Source organism: Phymastichus coffea, unplaced genomic scaffold (assembly GCF_024137745.1).
Source record: "Phymastichus coffea isolate CEN01 unplaced genomic scaffold, Cenicafe_Pcof_1.1 PCOF00170, whole genome shotgun sequence".
NCBI lineage: Eukaryota > Metazoa > Arthropoda > Insecta > Hymenoptera > Eulophidae > Phymastichus > Phymastichus coffea.
The window spans coordinates 116,182-135,341 of record NW_026706981.1 but is presented as its reverse complement, the minus strand read 5'-3'; the positions used below and the strand labels follow the sequence as shown (position 1 = coordinate 135,341).

Sequence of the window (19,160 nt, the reverse complement as noted above, 5' to 3'; positions counted from 1 at the left end):
TTATTTTCCTTAAGGGTATTTAAGGATATTTAAGTATATTTTTATCAAATCTTATAAATATTTGGTGTAAAATTTCGATATTCAATAAATTTTTTTTCATATTTGTATGTACATACAAATACGATTTAATTTAATATTTACAATTTTAAGCAATGAGAGATAGCTTGTTTTGCCGATAAAATAACATCATTCAAACCAACCCCATAATATGATGCACCACACAAGTACAAGGGTATTCTATGTGCAGAAATATAATTTTCAATGCGCTGGATTCTCTGTCTGTGTCCAACAATATATTGTGGGATGCAGTCATTAAGTATAGCTACATTATATTCTATAGGTTTTTCTTTAATATTAAGTATATTTTTTATCTGATTCATTGCAACAGATAGTAAATATTCTTCAGAATTATTTTTGCTGAAGTACTTATCAAACCATGCACCACCCATTATTACTGTTAGTACCTGCAAAATAAAAATTATTAGCATATTTCTAAATTATTTAATTTAGCATAAGTGAAATTTCTGTTGTCCCTGTAACTACATGTTTTTTACAATATACTTACTGTATCAGAATTCTTAAATACACATGAATCGAAAATGACTCCCAAAATTGGCAAATTTTGATTTGGTGGTACAAGAAATCCAAATGCTTCCATTGGTAATAAATTGCCAGGATACTGAAAATTAACAACTGCTACAGTTGATAACGGTATTGCTGCCAATTCTCTTGATAATTGTGGATGTTGTTTATGTAATAGCGGAGCAAGACTTTTTGTTGATAAACTAGAAATCACTTTTGCAAATTTTTCAGTTCTACCATTAATAAGTAATTCAACTTGATTAGATTTAAAAATGATTTGTTCACATTTTGTATCTAAGTTTAATTTTACATTCGATTTGGAATCCAAATAATTTTTTAGTTCACGTGGTAATACTTCCAAACCATCTTTCAATCCCCAAACTGACCATTTTTCTTCTTTCGCTCTTTTGGCTAAAATTGTTAGTATGTTTTCCTTATTTTTCTTAACTTTTTTTCTTTTCATGAACTCCATTACCATTCCCTTTGTTAGGGAGCCATATTTTTGTTCCAATTCAAAAGCTGATTTCAATAAAAAATTAACACTTATTTTTTTAGCGTCTCCTGCACAAATGCCACAAATCATCGGACTGATGAGATAGTCAGCTATATCTTTTCCCAATCTTCTTTCTACAAAACTATAAATGCTTTCATCTTCTTTGGATGTTTTACCAGCTGCTAAATCATTCCATACTATTGAAATTAATCGTCGATTAAATGGTTCTTGTTTTTTAAATAAACCAGTTAGTGAATTTGGTAAAGTATGTAATTTATTATTCACATAAATTAACCTGTTACGAGCAGCTGGATGTCTACAGTCTATATGAATGATTTTATCATTTAAATTGAGATTATTTGCTAGCTGTAAAGTATTTTCTCCTGCAATACCTGCAGGTCTAATTGTTCGGGGACCTTTCTCAAATATTGCTCCATTAGGCAATTTTATGCTTTTTATCCATCCTCCAAATCTTTTAGATGCTTCATACAAAACGATAGGACCTAATACAGGATTTTCAATGCAGTAGTATGCAGCACTCAAACCTCCTATTCCACCTCCTAAAATTGCTGTCATATTTAAGCTGAAAAATATGATTAGTATTAAAAATATAGTATTGTCAATGTTGTATTATTATTTTTTATTCAAATAATAAAATAGTAATTTTATAATGAAATTGACATAGTTTTACTACAGAGTCTTGTCTTAAAACATTTTTGCAACAGTTAAAAGAATAAGAATAACATTAACTTTAGTTTTTAACTTTAATTAATTTTCTTGTATTGTAGAATAATTAAGAAGTTCTTATAAATAAAACCAGCCTAACTTTGTTTTTATATAAAATTATTGGAATTCTACATTGTATAAGACACTTTACACAACATTTTTCATTATCTTATTTTATTTTTTGATGATATATATTTCGTAATATATATATCAATACTATAATATATATGTATAACTATCGAAATTTATTGAACTAACGATAGTTTTGTATTATCTTTATATTTTTATATTTTTGCACATTTAGTATGCATAATTAATCGTTTAACTTATTATATATTAATCATAGCCTAAGAGCTTAATTAATTACTTGCGAAAATAGAAAAAAAAAATTTTAACATAAAAAGTTGTTATTGCCGGTCAATAATAAACCATCAGAAAAATAATTATGGTGTATTTTTAGTTTCAACATAGTAATGAAAATTTATCCTTGAAATTTTATGATTTACAATGTCAAAAGTGTTTTTTTTTTGTTAAATTATTTACGCACATTTTGAATTCTGGAGCATCAATTGGATTAACCTTGTGTTGTGTATGTGTGATCTAAATTAACTACGCAAAAGTAATATATACGGTTAGTGAAATATAATCTCACAAACTAAGAAAACTTTATTAAATATTTATTTAATTTTGGCTTAACAAATATTTATTTCGTGGAATTGTTCAATCAAATATACGAAAAATTAATTAATTATTCAAGGAGTAGTTTTAATTAATTAGTTATATACGAAGCTTCATTTAGAAAAAACTCGTATAACCATACCATATGTCCTATGAGTCCCATGATTTATACGTTGCCTATAGAGTATAAAAGGGCGCTGCGATCGGCAGTTGCGAGTACTAGCATGGAGTCTATATCTATATAATCTCCATGATCGCTGCTGTGCACTTCTCCACAGAGACGAAGATGAGTGTCTGCCATGATGGCGTGGCGTGGATGAGTAATTTCACGTTTTAAAGGAAACAAATGGAAATTATATTCAGACTTCCTTAGAATCTGCGATAATTTGTTTGATTGTGCTAGTGTTGTCTTCTGAAAGACATTTAGAAGAGAAGGGCCATGGGAACCAAGGAGAATTCGACGACAAACGTGGCGAAAGCGCCGTCAGCATCGGCGGTGAGCAAGCCCTATGGCAAAATTCTACTGACGCTACAAAATTGCCTGTTGCCCGATGACAAATTGAATTCAACGCCGTCCAGTATCGATGGACTTGATACAGAAACCGAGACAGACCTCAGAATACTAGGATGTGAATTGATACAAACTGCTGGAATTTTGCTGAGGCTACCGCAGGTAAGATAATGAACTTTGGTTGATTGGCGACAACACATTTCTTAACCTTAACATGCAGACGATGTGGGTAACTACTGCTGCCATGTTTTTTTCCTACAGTTTATCGCCAAATTTTTTCTTGTAGATTATCTCTTTATTTTTCTGTTTTAGGTGGCTATGGCCACTGGCCAAGTAATATTTCAACGATTTTACTATAGCAAATCATTAGTTAGGCATAACATGGAGACCACTGCTATGGCATGTGTATGTCTTGCTAGTAAAATTGAAGAAGCACCAAGGCATATTAGAGATGTCATTAATGTCTTCAATCATATTAAACAAGTCAACAGCCAAAAGTAAGTGCACTTCTTGAACAATTATTAGCAAAGTTTTTTCAAATTAACTCAGAGTTATCAAAAGTGTGATAACTGAGTGAAGCAACAAGTAGTGTTGTAATACATAATGCTAAAAATTATCTATTACAAATTACTTGTCATTTGATTCTCTAAGATAAGCAATGATCAGTTAGGATTTCTCATCCCACTGATTCTTCAGATATAAACATTTTATTGATTTTTAACAGGGTGAGTTCTACATAGGCGCTCTGGATTGTTCAGAGCATATAAACAGTGTAAGCATCAAAACCAGATCAAGTCACTGAAGATCAACTTGATTCTAGTTGAAGGCTCTAAAAACAACTGACAGCCCCGAGATTCAAAGGACATTTATGTACAGGTTGACCTGTACGAAACTCGGACTACCTTTTAGCTTGATACAGAAATGTTTAAAAGTGTTTTCAGTGTGCAAAGTTTAGGTGCTAATCTATCTATCAAGTAGAAAATTTATAAAACCAGCAATGTGCAACAAGAGCAGTGATAAAAGTAGTTTTAGTTCTTTAAGTGATGTGAGAATGAAGTTTTGGATTTATTATTTTTTTTAATGATTCAATCATTAATGGAAATGATATTCAAATTGTTTTTATAAATTTTCTATTTATAGATATGAGTTGGTAATTGACAGGTTTAATTAAGAGTACAATAATGTTAGTTCCTTTTTTCTTGAAACGTGTATAATTTACTGTGTCGGTTTTACTGTGTATTGCTTGAATGTGCAAATTCGAATGAATGTATTTGTAAATTGTGACTTTGTTTTAAATAAGATTACAAACCATTATGTAAAGCAAGTTGAACATGAATTTGCTTTGTCTAATGAATGTTGAATTCTTATTTAAAACGCCACATCAGTGAATGAATTTTGAAGGCATATGCAAAGATATGAAAACCGTAGGTTGTACATTAAGCTTACTCCATATAATTCATAATCATGTAACGTCATGACCATATTATACGACTGGACTTGTTTCAAGGTTTAAAATCAAGTGGATGTACAGCACAAAGTTCAATCTCGTGGAGTGCCATGCTGAAACTCACTCTTGTTAAGACGTTTGGTGAATATAAGTTGCCAGAATTGCAACTGACCGTTTGCTCTCGTTTTCTGATTTCAGGTCTATCACGCCGGTTATACTTGACCAGAATTATGTGGCTCTGAAGAACCAAGTGATCAAGAGCGAGAGACGAGTGCTGAAGGAGCTCGGCTTTTGCGTACACGTTAAGCACCCGCACAAGATAATCGTGATGTACCTGCAGGTTCTTGGCTACGAGAAGAACAAAGCCCTTATGCAGCAGTGCTGGAACTACATGAACGACTCGTTGCGCTCGGATGTCTTCATCAGATACGAGCCCGAAACGGTGGCCTGTGCTTGCGTCTATCTTGGCGCTCGACATCTACAATTACCTCTGCCTAATGCGCCCTCCTGGTTCTCCATATTCAAGGTCAGCGAGGAATCGATCCGTGATATTTGCAGGCGTATACTTAGGCTGTACATAAGGCCCAGGGTCAAGGCTGAATCGCTAGAGAAACGTGTCGAAGAGTTGAAGAAAAAATACGAAGAAGCAAGGTCCAAAGCTAGAGCGCCCGAGGGCGATGGACACACACCGAGTCCGCCGTCAACTAACAAAAGCGCGCATAACGCTTGGGGTGGATTCATCAGCAGAAGCGGAACGCACGCACCGGCTGAGAGAGTCAAATCACCAAAGTGAGTAGTCGTTTTTTTTCCGACATGTTGAACTATCTTTTTTGCCCTAACAAAAAAAATATAAAAACTTGTTACAACACGAGTTATTCCCTTTGCTTCCAGACACTCGAAGTCTGCATCGGTATCACCAACGAGAGTTGATCCTTTAAAACATTCCAAGAGGAAAAAACGAAGCCGGTCAAGATCACGCAGTCCCAGCCGATCGCGCAAAATGAAAAAGTCATCGGGTCACTATTCAAGCAGTCACAAAGCTTCGAGATCGCGTCACAGATCGCGAAGCCGCTCGAGGGAAAGGGAGCCCGAAAAGTCGGGTAAACATCGAAGCAAACACCGACGACATTGATCCATGAAACTTTTATAGTCGGCTAAATCAATTACACGAATGCCTCGTGTCCTAATTAAGCATATTTGTTGACAGTATCTTTGTATAATTGAACGATGAAAAAAAGTTTCCGTCGAAGTGATTGTAAATATTTCTATTTTTACGTTTCGATGAGTATAACTAAGCCATCAAATTTACATTTAAACAACAAGCAGACAAACAAATACGACGAAGCTCATTTACATAAAACTAATTTTTTCCCATGCGAGATAGAAATAATATACACGGTAAAGTAGCATTTTAATCATAATTATATTATGTATAAAGAATTGACAAATTTATAAATTGAGAATTTTCGGAGGAGTAAGAGTGCCAGTTGAAAGGTTTATTATTATTAATAAAAGAATGTAATAGAAAAAATTATTTACAAGTCGACTTGCACTGTCTTGTGAAATCCAGTTGGTAAAGCCCTTTTTTTCTCAGTATCGATGACTGGAGAGAAATCCAAATTCGTTATCCACGGCAGTATAGCCACGATGTAGCGGCGATAAGCGGGCATTTGCTCGATAGGATTGCCGTGAAGCGTGAGGTTGCGGAGGTTTGTTAGAGATCGCAATTTGACAATGCTCTTCATGTCGGATAAGAGATTACCGTGCAAGTAGAGGATCGTCAAATTTTTAAATTTCAAAAGCTCGTCGTCGAGGTCACCGATGCGATTGTAGGCGAGATCCAACCAACGGAGCTCGGTCGGGTCCTCGAGGAAATGTTTGGCTAAATTGTCGAGGCCAGCGCAGCTTGAGAAGACGTTGTTGCTTAGCCACAAAGAACTGGTGAGGTAGCGTTCGTTCACCGACAGATCCGGTAGCTTACCGACGCGAGTCGATTGCACGGCGCGATTGAGTAGATCTCTTGTGCAAAGTTAACGTGGTTAGACAAATTGCTCTACTGTCATTTTACCAAACATAACCATACCGTTGATCGTACGGGCGTTCTTGAAGGATAAGTCCAGTGGAGGACTCGCGTGCATCTCTTCGTCCTCTTCGCGGTGATAATCGGAACGGTTTGGATTTCTCGCCATTCTCGATCAAAATACTCGAATCAGGTTTAATTTTATTAGAAAAAAAAACGATAAGCCGTGCCAGTGGCTCATAACTGGCGACTCTGCGCTATTGACATTTATCAATTTGGTGAAAAAATGAAAGAAAGAAAAAAAAGAGAATCATGTAAAAACTATCGAATTAGCTTGCGCAGTTGTTGTATTGTCTCGGTCGTGGGTGATACGGTGCAAGCTCTCAATGTTAACGGCGTGTAAGAAGACAGCGTATCTGGTTAGAACGAAATAAAGAAAAGTAATTTTGCAGACAATGTCGATGATTCTTTTTCCCATCCCAGCGGCGTTCGCCTTCGATAACAAAAATAAGCCGTTCCCTTGCGCAAGCGTTATAAATGTTGATAGTCGCTATATTTCATTGCGCATATCGAGCGTGGGGTTTCGCAAAATTGTTCTCCGATAATTTACGTCGCTTTGTTAAATTATTTCTAAAAATGTGGCGCCAAGCCAGCTGCAAGCTCAGCGCGTTGCTCGCCGAGTAGCGCGCGACAGCTCGACGGCGTGCGCGTACACATGTAACGACTCGCCGCGCGAAACATTCGATCAGCTGCTTTGTGTTTATAAATGTATACGTGACACTCCGATTTGCTCGGCCGGCGGACACGGCGGTGCGATCAATCATGCGCACTTATAAATAGGAAAAATCGACGAGGAATTGGCGTCGGCGGTGCGGTGACTGGCGAGACTGACGAAAGCTCCGCTCGGATTGACGGGAGCGACAAGAGAAGTCCGGTGGTGCGTGCGGAGCGCCGATTGGGGGCGAAATTAGAATTCAGCTCGGAGCGCGCGAAACCAACCGCGAGGTCGCGCGTCGCGAGAGAAAGAGACAATTCACTGGGCGAAGGACTGGCGCGGTCGCGCCGGGCTATATATCACTCTCGAGTCGCACCGCTCGTCGCTTTGTTGTAAGCGCTCGTCGGCGCGACTGTCGTAATCGTTCCGCGTCGGCGGGCCATCGCGAGCCACCAGAGCAGCCGCGCCGATCGACGCGGAAGCACGCCGAGATTTATTACGAGGAAGCTCGTGCGCGCGCGCGCGCGCGGCCGAGTCGCTCGGCTATATTCGCGCCGAAGGATGTTCGCGGGGGATGGACCCGCGCGCGGCTTCAGCCGGAGCGCAGCGGTCAAGGGGCAGCTTCCTATTTTCGACGTTCGCGCGCACGCCCCATCCGTCAAAGCTCGCGACGTCGAGAGCGAGGACTCTCGGGGGCGAGAGAGCGAGAGAGAGAGAGAGAGAGAAAGAAAGCGAGCGTGGGCACAATGGCGGCAGATAGCCTCGCCCGTAAAAATAAGATAAAGCTCGGCCTGGGGAGCTTTCGCGACGGGCCGTTGGGTATCAGGCTCGCATCAGGGCGCGCGAGTGAGTGGCGACGCGACGTCGGGAGCGAGCGCTCGCGGCCGAAGGTGCGCCGTGCGTGCGCGCCGCCACAGGTCTAAACTTAGCCCGCGCGGCGGCGAGAGGGAGAGCTAGGAGGCGGCCCGCCACTCTCGAAGCGCCCGCAGTGCAGATCCAGCCGCTCGAGGGCCCGAAGCTCGACCGAAGCCAGCCGACTTCTAGCCGACGATCCTAGCCGCTCAGTCCGCAGCGCAGCAGCCCACGTGCGAGCAGCCACGCGTGCCGCCGAGCAAGTCTCCAGCCAGCCAGGCAGCCAGCCAGCCAGCCGACCTCTCCTCCATCCACGTTCAGTTCGCCAGCCGGTGAGCCGCGATCGCCCAGTTTCCCGCATGCCGCCGCCGCCCGAGCCCAGAACCGATCGTTGGTCAATCGCGCGCTCTACAAATTCGCCAGGCGCGTTTCGACATCGGCCCGCGCGCCTATCTTTACCGCCAGCAACCCCTCGGCTGCCGATCCGCCGATCTCCTCCGCGATCCTGCCTGCGCGCCCGTGACATTACCGCGTCCTCGGCCCTAACCAACGGCCCGTTTTTCTTGTTCGCAGAGCAGCTGCGCCGAGGCAAGGGGAGCTCGCAAGCATCGCCGCAGACGTCGAGATGGCATACTCCTGGGACAACCGCTGCAACTTCGTCGTCAAGTATCTTTACGGTATAACCGTGCGCATGCTCCGCCGTACTTCTGGCAGTCTCGACAACGAGCCGCAGTATTCCAACGGAAACAATTGGAGACGCGCGGCGCGCCTCCAGGGAACGCGCGCGGCCGACCAAAATAAGCGGGCGCGGGGGCGCGAAAACAGAATGCGAGAGGACGAAGAGTGAGGAACGGTCGCCGCTCGCGCGCGCGAGTTTTCCCGAGGGCGCGCGCGCTCGACGAGAGAGAGGGAGAGAAAGAGAGAGAAACGAGGCGCGCAGCAGACGCCGTTGGCAGCGCGCGTACGGAATAATAGCGGCTTGTCGCGCGCTGCCTGTTGACAATATGCTCGCCGCCGTGTAGCAGCGCTTGGCAATTGATCTGGCGGCGGCCGCCGTTGCTGCTGCGGCTGATGCTGCGAGCAAAGGTCGCCGGGCGTGGGCGGTCAAAATTAGCATTCGCGCACCGGGTGCCGTGTCGCAACGGCGATCGCGCGGCCCGCGCAAATCGCTGCTCGATTATCGGGAGCCAACAACTGCGACAAGATATATGCGCGGGTCGAGGCGCGAATCTGGGTAACGCGGTCGCAAAACAATGCCGCCGGCGCGACGCGTTCGACGCAAAGCTGTCAACGAGCGACGCGTGCCCTTCCGCGATTTCGCTCGTCTCTCTCTCTCTCTCTCTCTCTCTCTCTCTCTCTCTCTCTCTCTCTCTCTCTCTGAGACAAGCGCGGTTAGGAACCAAGATACCCAGCGATTTGCTTGGAAATCGTCGGAAACCGAGGAGAAACAAACGGCCGACTTCCAATCGAAAAAGACGTGTGCGGCCCGGCTGCTGTTGCAGATACCGACAGCAACGGAGTGCTGGAGAAGAACGACTTCGAGTGCATGGCCCTGAAGATGACGGTGCTCGAGGGTAAGGGCGTCTTCGACACGGCCCGTCACCAGCAGAACCTCCACGTGATGCTGTCGCTCTGGGAGGAGATCGCTCAGATCGCCGACTTTAACAAAGTATTCTCGACTTTCCCTCCGTTTGCGATCTCGCTCGTCGCTCGTGAGACTTCGCGGACTCGATACGATTGACGATCCGGTCGTTCCCACATTGCAGGACGGCATGGTCACCACCGAGGAGTTCAAGGACGCCGTGAAGAAGTCCTGCGTGGGCAAGTCGTACGCGGAGTTTCCGCAGGCCATGAAGATGTTCATCGACAACCACTTCAAGATCGTCGACATGAACGGCAAGTGCACCGCTCGATATTAGCTTCACCGAAATAATGCGCGCCAGCGCTCTAGACGTAACGCAGGCGAAATTGGCAGGTGACGGAGTGATCGGAGTGGAGGAGTACCGGTACAACGCGGTCACGCGAATCCCGATCGCCAGCATCGACATCATCGATCAAGCCTACCAGAAGTTGCTCAACGTGAGTATACGCCTCGGTTCGGTTGATGAATCGCTCGGCGCAACGATTGCAAACCACCGCCGCTTTTCTAGGACGACGACAAGAGGAAGGGCGGACTGACCCTGTCGCGCTATCAGGAGCTCTACGCCTCGTTCCTCGGCGACTCCACCGACAAGACACCGGCGGTCCACCTGTTCGGCCCACTGCCCGAGAACCTCTGAACGCCTCCCACATCCCGACGATTAATAACCATGCTCTTTCTCAGTCTTGCAATAGTGTGTCGCCTCCCTCTCCCCCGCCCCCTCCACACTTCACCCGTCGGATCTCTCGAAACTCGGTTGTTACCGTTGTTATTTATGTACCACGCTTTAATACTACGTACGCCACACGTACGGACGGACTTTATTTATTCGTCTAGTTAGACCAAAGATTAATTATACCGACTCTCTGAGCGACACATTGTTCCTCTCTTCCTCGTAGAATTCTCTGCGTACACGCACGGACACACACGCCACACGCACACGCCGCGAGTATAAATGTCACGTGCAACATTGACTTGACGCGCACGCCGCCGCGCTGCGCGCGCGAGATACAAGACTTTTCGATACTGCAATCGTGCCAAGTATACATGAGTTGTCGTTGATTTTTTTTTTTTTTTCTGTTATATACGCTTTGTTCTATGACTCGCCTTTTTTTCTTTCCTTCTTCAAATTGATTGATTGATTAAACCAAAGACATGTCCCTTATTTCATTTCAATCGACTCCGCTCGTTTTTATTTACTCAAAACGTTTGTCTCTCGATACGCGAGTCGGATACATGTACCGTCAATGTAATTAAAGATAATCCTGAAATTTTTGTTGCTGCTTAATTGTCATAAAACAAATGTAACATTTTATACAAATTGTACATTTCCGGACTAACACAAGTTTGTACACGAGTAAATAGAAAAATATATGTTATCTGGTTCTTGTTAAACAAATTGAAAGACTAATTTCATTGTCATGGCAAGGCATGACGACATTGCACTATTTGTTCCTTGCTTCATAGTCGTCTACAGCACTGGCAGTGAAGGAATCATCATGGGCTGCAGCAATGGGCTTCAGGTAGACAAGTTTGTGCTTGTAAACATCTGGTAGGAGCGCACTCATGACCATGTGCGTGATTGCAGCTGTTAAACCCCAAATTTTATGATTTCCTCCTAGATATGCTGGCAGTGTATAATTATTTCTAAATTGTGTGTATCTACAGAGAGCTGGATCACATAGTTTTTCCAGAGGTTGTACAAATGCTTCCTCCACCTCGTGAGTATTAATCTTCAAGCTTTTAGGATCTACTTCACCGATGAAACCTATCACAGGCAACACTATCACATCTTTTCTATGAATAAAATTACCACTACCCCAAACGCTCACGTTATCCTTTGGTATGTTTAACTCTTCAAATGTTTCTCTCAACGCTGTATCCTCCAAAGTTGTATCATCTTTGTCTTTCTTGCCTCCTGGAAACGATACCTGTCGTCTGTTCATTCTAACTTTTTGTGAACGAAGAGTATACAGGAGACCAACTTTTCCATTATGCACACATAAAGGGACAAGAACAGCAGCTTGGCTTGGATCTCCATCACTTTTCTTGGTCATCTTTATTTGTTTTAGTCTAGTGACGCATGCTTTTTTAACTTTATCATTGATTATGCCTTCTGGTGTCAGTTGCGCTAGTTCCATTGTGCTTAATTGATTTTGAAATTTCGACCACTGGACAAAAATACATCAAATTTAATATTACTTCCTTTTATAATAACAATTGTAAAATCACTACATAGATTTTATCAATTCGAATTGAAAGAAATTTATGTTTAAATAAATTATTTAAGTCAAAGTCAAAATCAATCTTTTTTCAGATAATGATATTCAAATATCGTAAATAAAATAAAAATTATACACTAAAATGATTGTGTGTAAAAACCAGACAAGGAAAGCTTAAAAAGCTGGAACTATAGCTAAAAAAACTTACTAGTTTTACCGATGGAAAAGGTTTAGCGCGTCTTCTTACAATTTGATACGCCATCAGTAATAATTTTTAGATTCGTAAAAACACTTGTAAACTATTGTCAACTGCTGACAGACATTGAAAAATAATTTTAATGCATTACGACAAATGCACACGTCGTACTCTAAAAATTGCATATTGGCATGTAAAGGTGAAGTTTGCCTTTTCTCAACAGCTGTTTATCAATGCTGCCAACGGTCTTGTTCTTAGTTCTTATTTTAATTTATGTTCGCGCCAAGCGAAGAATAAAACGAACAGAGTTCAGATTTCAGAACAAGACAGAGCAGATGGAGATAGAGCAAGATACCAGAAGGCAACGAAATAAAATAGTAATAGTTCAAATGAGTAAAGTAAATTGAACAAATAATGATGATGATGTTGAATAATGAATTTATTGAATTCAATAACTAATAATTTTAAGTACTCTAAGACATATATCTTGATTAAAAAAATCGACTTCTAACAAATAGCTAATATTGACAGTTATTACAAAAAATAATCCATTCCTATTAATACAACGTTTCTTATAAGGGCGCGCGATTATCCTCTTGAGGGGGTATTGTCGCACAAAAGTGTTATTCCCGACTGATCTTTCAGATGCATGTATCGGTGTAATGAGTAAATAATATTCATTCTTTAAAGGATGGTTATAGTAGTATTTGGATTGGATTGAAAACTGCATGTGATTGTTGCTAACGATCCAATTCATGTATTTCTATAAAAACCATATTAAAACCCTACACAGATTCAATTACTACCGATTTAGGACTGTTCAAGCTTTGGAATCTTTTTATTAACGAAATCTTAATTGCGCGGAATTATTAATGAGTTTTGATATGTTTGCCAATTATGAGCAGTTTTTTCTATAATTTTTCAGAATCGATTATCATCGATTTCTCAATGAGTTCCTTTACCTGATCTGATCAGGATTCGCGACACAACTGACAGTGACGCGTAATATTTAACCCGTGGCTGGCTACTAGCGTCATATAGTAAAGTCTGCTGTCATGCACTCATGCTAATTATTTTATTTTACCGTTTTCTATATAATTTTCTCATGTTGAGTATTCGTTTCCTTACTGAAGCTATTTATAAATTAACTATATACTTTTTATTATGTACAGGAAAATAGCTGCTATATTTTTGTTCACTCCACAAAATTGTAATCCATATTTTCTCATGCATAATAAAAACCAATTGCAATGTTACGTTTTATATTATTGAAATCTCATTTTCATTTTTAATTTATGGACAAATTTTATAGTTAACTGTGCTAACTTAACTATACAATGTAACTTCATATGTACACATCATTATATAAATGAAAAATATAAAGGTAAAATATGCTTGTTTTCTGTTGCTGTGTAAATTTGTATGTTAGCTAAATCTGATTTTCAATAAACAGCAATATTATATTTTCAGTATCTAGTTTCATTCCATTATTAAGCTGAACAATTTTCAACAGACAATGAAGAAATCAAATAAAAAAGTAGGCTGCAAGTCTATAATTAAAAATTTGTCTCATTAACAACTTGAAATTAATGTGGGTCATACATTTATTAGTTATCACATAATTTTCAATTTATTACTAAAACTTAAACCTACAAGAAATTTACAAAATCATTCAGTTATATAAAATAATCAAATGGAGGAAATAAATTTTGATAACAAAGGAAATCTACTTGCTGATTCATTTGAGACAACGATGCAATGTCAAAAAAGAATGTCTCTACAGGTCATAAGCTTACAGTGATGTATTTCACAATTAGGTTGGTAGTGATGATAATTGGATGGTGATTAATGGACAACTAGGAGACAATCGTTTGATAGATCTCACAACCAATGATTCATGTCTGTTATTACAGTCATATTATGTCCCTATAAACACTTGTTATATGTCTTATGGATATCAATTTACCATAGATGGTTAAACTGAAAAAAGATTTTTGTATTGAAAAGTCCAACAAAGGTTTTTTCTACAAAAAGAAAATGAGATGAGAACTGTTACAATATTAATCTTGACATAAATCAACTTAAATGTTCAGAATTTTTTTTTGGGACAACGAATAATATAGAAATATACGACCAAAGAAAATCATCAATGCCTGTTGAAGAATTTTATCTTGTTGAATGAATTGTAAAAGGTACTGTAACTTAATGGTGCTGAAGATGTTTCCAGTAATAAAGTCATTTAATCAGTCTCGCAATATTGACAATGCCTACTTTTTCAGATCAGGAACGAATTACAATTTGATCGACAACGAAAATGTATAAAAAAACTTACGGTTCAATTGTGGAACGAGGAAACGCAAGAGTTGATTCGTAGCTTTGTACTGAACGTGTGTACCGATTCGCAGTACATCCCACTCTACCAGTCTTAGAAATGGATTGGGATGATCGAAGTGTTGGTTTGTGGCAATGAATTTGCGCGCACTGCGCGTGTTGTTGACAATATTGGAGATCTATCGTAGTTGAATTTAAGTATGTTGTTAGAGTATGATGTACTTTTGTCTTGCCGCCGACGACGACCTCGCGTTTTAGAAGCGAAAATATTTATGTACCCAAGACTCGTAATATTTACGATGCACACTTTGGCGGACGGAGGAGCCAATTGCGCCGTTACTATTTCGCCTGGATAAGCGAAAATGATGTGGAGCGACGGTGGCAGTGCTTTGTTGCAGCTCGACAGAAATATTTGTCTACGGAGCAACTGCAGTTCGAAGAATGGAAACAGTGATTTACATCGCTGAAATAAAACATCTTTCGAAGGGAAAAATGTGCCTTGTATATTGGAAAGGTAACGAGCACATGATCGACTGCTCGCAGCGGAATGGTTCGCCGTTAGACTAATATTGGTGAAAGAGGCCGTAAACGACTGGATTTCGAGGTAATAGCAGCCAAGGCAGGCTTATAAAAGTACAAGCGGCGCGAGGGAAGATGCGATTGCCGTGGCGAGCGTCGCGCGAAGGCTACCTGAATTTTACTGCCGACTCCGCCCTTCGGCGAAACAATTGTCGGGAAAGTCGCCCGAGGCCCGAGCGAGCGCAGAGCCGGACTCAGTTACCCAGACTCAGTTCAGCCCAGACAACCCGAGCGCGCGCTCCGGCAGCGAACGCGATGAAGACGCTGACGCAGCACCTGTTCGAGCGGCAAACGGGCATCGGGTCGCCGCGGTTCGAGGCCGGCCACTCGGAGATGGTGCGCTCGATCCACCGGCTGCGCCCGATGCACCAGATGCACCACCAGCAGTACACCGAGGCGCTGGCCGCGGGCGTGCCGGCCCAGCAGAGCAAGGAGCTGGCCGATCGCAGCTACATAGCGCGCATGCGCTTCAACAAGCCGGGCAACCTGGTGGGCACGTCGTACTGGTCGCACGACTCGATCGAGCTCTGGAGCTGGCAGCAGCACACGCACAACCACAAGCTGCCCGTGCCCACGCTCATGGGCAGCTCGATCGTGCGCTTCGACTGGCTGTACAGCAACCCCGAGGCGCACATGGTGGTGCTGGGCAAGCACGGCGACGTGAAGCTGCTCGACCTGCGCCAGCTGGTCTGCTACAACCTCGTGACCAAGCAGCGCTGCGCGAGCATGGCCTACGGGCTGCACCCCGAGCTGCCCTTCAGCATCCTGTACGGCGCGCGCGACGGCCTGGTGCGCGACTTCGACGTGCGCCGCGGGCCGCTGCCCGAGGACGCGCTGGTGCGCGCCACCAACCGCGACGGCAGCCCCTTCCAGCTCTACTCGCTGAAGATCAACCCGGCCGACAGCAACCAGTTCGCCGTGGCCGGCTGCGCCGAGGACGTGCGCCTCTACGACCGGCGCAGCGCCCGCTGCCCACTGCACGTCATGTACATGACCACCTACCCCGGCCTCCGGAGCACCGGGCTCGAGCGACGAGGTTTTATCCGTTTTACCGCGGCCTCTGCCAGCCCCGCCGCCAGCCGGCCGCCGACTAACGCGGCGCCGCCTTGCCGTTTTGCATTGCAGACACGAGCGGCGAGTACAGCTACGTGACGGACGAGCGGCGCAGCCGGCGCTGGAACCTCCAGGAGATGGCCTTCAACTACAACGGCACGCAGCTCGCGCTCAGCTGCGGCTACGACTCGATCTACGTGTTCGACACGCACATGAGGTACCCGATCGGCAGCTTCACCGCCAACTGCCTCGAGGCCAACGACGAAGGCCTCAACTGCAGCATCACGGGCAGCGTCGTCTACGGCCTCGAGTACTTCGGCCTCAAGAGCGACTTCATGATCGCCATGGCCAGGGGCCACGAGCACATCTACGACGCCAATCTGCGCGAGTTCCCCGAGTCGTACAAGCGCACCAGCCTCTACATCTGGGACAGCTTCAGCCACCAGCTCGTCCGCAGGATCCCCATGCCCGAGCGCAACTGGAACTTCGCGGCCCACCCCCACCTGCCCGTCATCGCCACCGCCCTCGACCAGAAGGGCATACAGCTCTGGAACGCCTTGTAGTGCCCGCGCGCCGCACGGCCGCTGCGATTGACGTGCGAACGTCGCTCGCGGTCGATTGGCGCGCGAGACGCTGCCTTCGGCGCCGACAACTGCCAGCGTCATTTAATTAGGCTCTCGATTAAACCCTCGCGACTCGACCGACTAATCCAATCAATGTCCATCGAGTCTCGCCTGTAACTTGTACCTCGATATGCGCTGTGAATATTTTACTCTGTATATTTTTATATATGCTCGTCTCGCGTTCACAATTCCGTCTTAGTCTTAAGTCTGCGTGTCTTTGTTTGCTTTTCTTTCTTTCTTATCGTTGGGATCCGACGTCTGGGGACTGCTGCGACCTCTCGCCGCGCCAAATAGAATGAACATTTTAACACGGACGGCCTAGGGCAAAGTGCCGCTTCTATTTAGTATCTTAACGATAATGGAAAAAATTCGTAAATGAACGTGCCAATCTGGATAACAAATCATACGTCTTGGATAAGTGCATATTTTCCAATTTTTTTATTCGCTTATCTTCAACGAATCATCTGTCATTTCAACTGGCATCGACTCATTCGCGCATTTCTTCGATCATCATTAATATGCTATTACTTTCCCCCATGCTGCCCGCGTTAAAACGCCTACTTGTTCACTTCCACTTCGCGCCCGAGAGAGTACACGGCAGTCCAGATGTCAAAATCCAATATCGATAACAATCTTTTTAACGCTCTTCGTTACTTCGTTACTGTGTTCATATTTTATATACATACATAGCGAATATGTAGCTGATGGATTTTTATAGAAATCGACCGATTTCTTGACACTGTGTGCAATTCTTCGAAGCAAAGATAGATATAGAATTTTATTTAATAATTACGAATTTTACCCGATCGTTGAATGTTTTCAAAAACAGTATTTATATTCAATATTTTCGCGTGAAAAATTGAATGAAAACACTTGCTCGATTCCAAAAAGTGCATTCTAGTTCTATCATTATTTTAAATATAAACTATAAACGAAGAATATTCGAGAGTAATTTTTTCCCCAAATCGATTTTTCCTAGAGATAATTCGAAAGCCATTAGAACAAATTTTAGTAGTTACTGCCGTATCCAATAGCAGCTGTAGAAAAGTAAGTCTGTACAGTGAAATCAGTTTAGTTCAACGATGAACAGTAAGTACTTATCTTTGGTTTAGTGTCCCCTCTGACTCGACAGTTAAGTAGGTATACTGTTTGTCTCGTATCGTGCAACGAGTGAGCGAATGAATACAAGGAAAAATATACGAAAAGAATTTTTTTAGTCGATTAACTCTTGTTACGGCGGAACGAGTTATATATTGCCATATATAAGTCTAAACACAAGAGCTAAAGCTTTCAAGGATACATTTTTTAAATCTCATTTCACAATATATAGCCACATGCACGTATATTAAAATGTCAAAAATCTTTGACATAGCTGTAACTCTGATTAAAGAAATGAAATGTCTTAATGCACCTAAGCACATTTTTCAATGCTTATTACTAATTATTTTATGTCTTTATAACCAAACTAAAAGTAACTTGAATTTGTATCAATGAACTTTATTCATTTTTCACGCCTATGCATGAATTTTATCTGTTCATTGAAGTCTTCTAGTAAAATTTCGTTGATACAAGATTGGAAGGAAAAAGACAAAAATAATCAGCTCTCATTCAGTGTTTACCCACTGTCTTCAATGTACCTTTCTTGGCTGAACTTGGAGAAACCAGATTAGAATCGAAACGGTATTCCACTTTGTTTATATGTCTATATGCATTTCGAGACCTTTCTGGATACATTTGAAAGGATAATAGTCTATTCTAAGAAGGTTTTGCGTATGCACGGAGAAGACTTAGAGTTGCTGCTGCTAAAGTATTTTGCTAATATCTTCACCCGCGAAAGATGAATCGTCGAAGCCTAGTTTGACGTCGCGCTTGAACAAGTTGTCGACCATTCGAAAAGACGGTGTCGATAAAATTATTATTTCTTAAGTTATCTATTTAAATTGCAATATTAATGGCTACACTAACACCGTGAATAATTTTTCATATTCTTATTTTAGCGCATAGCTAGTAAAATAATCAATTAGAAGAGAAATGAAAGAAAATCAGTTGTGTAAGCCTTCCAAATTCCTGATATTTCAATGACAATGAACATAAAAATCGTTGACTCTCCAACAAATGATGATTTGATTACTGACTTCCGTTTTACCATTCGACAGAGACTAATTTTGCTCGAACTGTTTATATTAATGATGATGATGCATGTATTCGAAGTCGCTTTTAGCGTTGAATGAGATCGCTGAAAAGTGTTTTCGTTAAAATATATTATCTAGAAAATTACCATAAATTCTAAACCGAAATTTCCGTGTACTTATATCAAAAACGTCGAATTTATAAAAAATTTCATTTGCATACTATTTTTGTTGATAATTATAATTATTAAAAGTATCGATTAAAAACATTACTTCAATAATAGCTCCAGTTTTTGCTGCTACTCCCACAAACACTCGATAGAAGTGTTATAATGATCGACATGTGTTGTCTCAATGAAAAGAG

At 42.1% G+C, this 19,160-nt stretch overlaps 6 protein-coding genes across 9 annotated transcripts; 3 read left to right on the top strand and 3 right to left on the bottom strand.

Moving 5' to 3' along the window:
* Positions 1-50: 50 nt before the first annotated feature.
* Positions 51-14,760, bottom strand: LOC131673231 (protoporphyrinogen oxidase). Of its 3 annotated transcripts, none has more exons than XM_058951074.1 (3): positions 14,414-14,760; positions 566-1,658; positions 51-464 (listed from the first exon to the last, which is right to left on the bottom strand). In XM_058951074.1, exons 2-3 carry the CDS (start codon positions 1,649-1,651, stop codon positions 138-140), a joined length of 1,413 nt encoding a protein of 470 aa, XP_058807057.1. In that variant the 5' UTR covers positions 1,652-1,658; positions 14,414-14,760; the 3' UTR covers positions 51-137. The 3 variants fall into 3 exon arrangements, with proteins under 3 accessions (XP_058807057.1, XP_058807058.1, XP_058807060.1); XM_058951075.1 differs by lacking the exon at positions 14,414-14,760 and adding an exon at positions 2,622-2,718; XM_058951077.1 differs by lacking the exon at positions 14,414-14,760 and adding an exon at positions 1,826-1,901.
* LOC131673233 (cyclin-L2) lies at positions 2,772-5,575 on the top strand. Its single transcript, XM_058951079.1, has 4 exons — positions 2,772-3,152; positions 3,303-3,487; positions 4,636-5,226; positions 5,329-5,575. Exons 1-4 carry the CDS (start codon positions 2,919-2,921, stop codon positions 5,567-5,569), a joined length of 1,251 nt encoding a protein of 416 aa, XP_058807062.1. The 5' UTR covers positions 2,772-2,918; the 3' UTR covers positions 5,570-5,575.
* On the bottom strand, positions 5,969-6,922 carry LOC131673239 (leucine-rich repeat-containing protein 51-like). Its single transcript, XM_058951085.1, has 2 exons — positions 6,521-6,922; positions 5,969-6,454 (listed from the first exon to the last, which is right to left on the bottom strand). Exons 1-2 carry the CDS (start codon positions 6,624-6,626, stop codon positions 5,973-5,975), a joined length of 588 nt encoding a protein of 195 aa, XP_058807068.1. The 5' UTR covers positions 6,627-6,922; the 3' UTR covers positions 5,969-5,972.
* On the top strand, positions 8,157-11,070 carry LOC131673237 (sarcoplasmic calcium-binding protein 1). Of its 2 annotated transcripts, none has more exons than XM_058951084.1 (6): positions 8,157-8,356; positions 8,603-8,701; positions 9,527-9,693; positions 9,791-9,920; positions 10,000-10,103; positions 10,175-11,070. In XM_058951084.1, exons 2-6 carry the CDS (start codon positions 8,650-8,652, stop codon positions 10,301-10,303), a joined length of 582 nt encoding a protein of 193 aa, XP_058807067.1. In that variant the 5' UTR covers positions 8,157-8,356; positions 8,603-8,649; the 3' UTR covers positions 10,304-11,070. The 2 variants fall into 2 exon arrangements, with proteins under 2 accessions (XP_058807067.1, XP_058807066.1); XM_058951083.1 differs by having other exon boundaries at positions 8,159-8,356; positions 8,598-8,701; positions 10,175-11,069.
* On the bottom strand, positions 11,109-12,258 carry LOC131673235 (mitochondrial coenzyme A diphosphatase NUDT8). The gene is made up of 2 exons (XM_058951081.1): positions 12,094-12,258; positions 11,109-11,834 (listed from the first exon to the last, which is right to left on the bottom strand). Exons 1-2 carry the CDS (start codon positions 12,145-12,147, stop codon positions 11,109-11,111), a joined length of 780 nt encoding a protein of 259 aa, XP_058807064.1. The 5' UTR covers positions 12,148-12,258.
* Positions 14,761-14,939: 179 nt separating the features above from the next.
* On the top strand, positions 14,940-17,598 carry LOC131673230 (DDB1- and CUL4-associated factor 8-like). Its single transcript, XM_058951073.1, has 2 exons — positions 14,940-16,027; positions 16,117-17,598. The coding sequence occupies exons 1-2, from the start codon at positions 15,067-15,069 to the stop codon at positions 16,605-16,607; spliced, it is 1,452 nt and encodes a 483-aa protein (XP_058807056.1). The 5' UTR covers positions 14,940-15,066; the 3' UTR covers positions 16,608-17,598.
* The last annotated feature ends 1,562 nt before the right edge of the window (positions 17,599-19,160 follow it).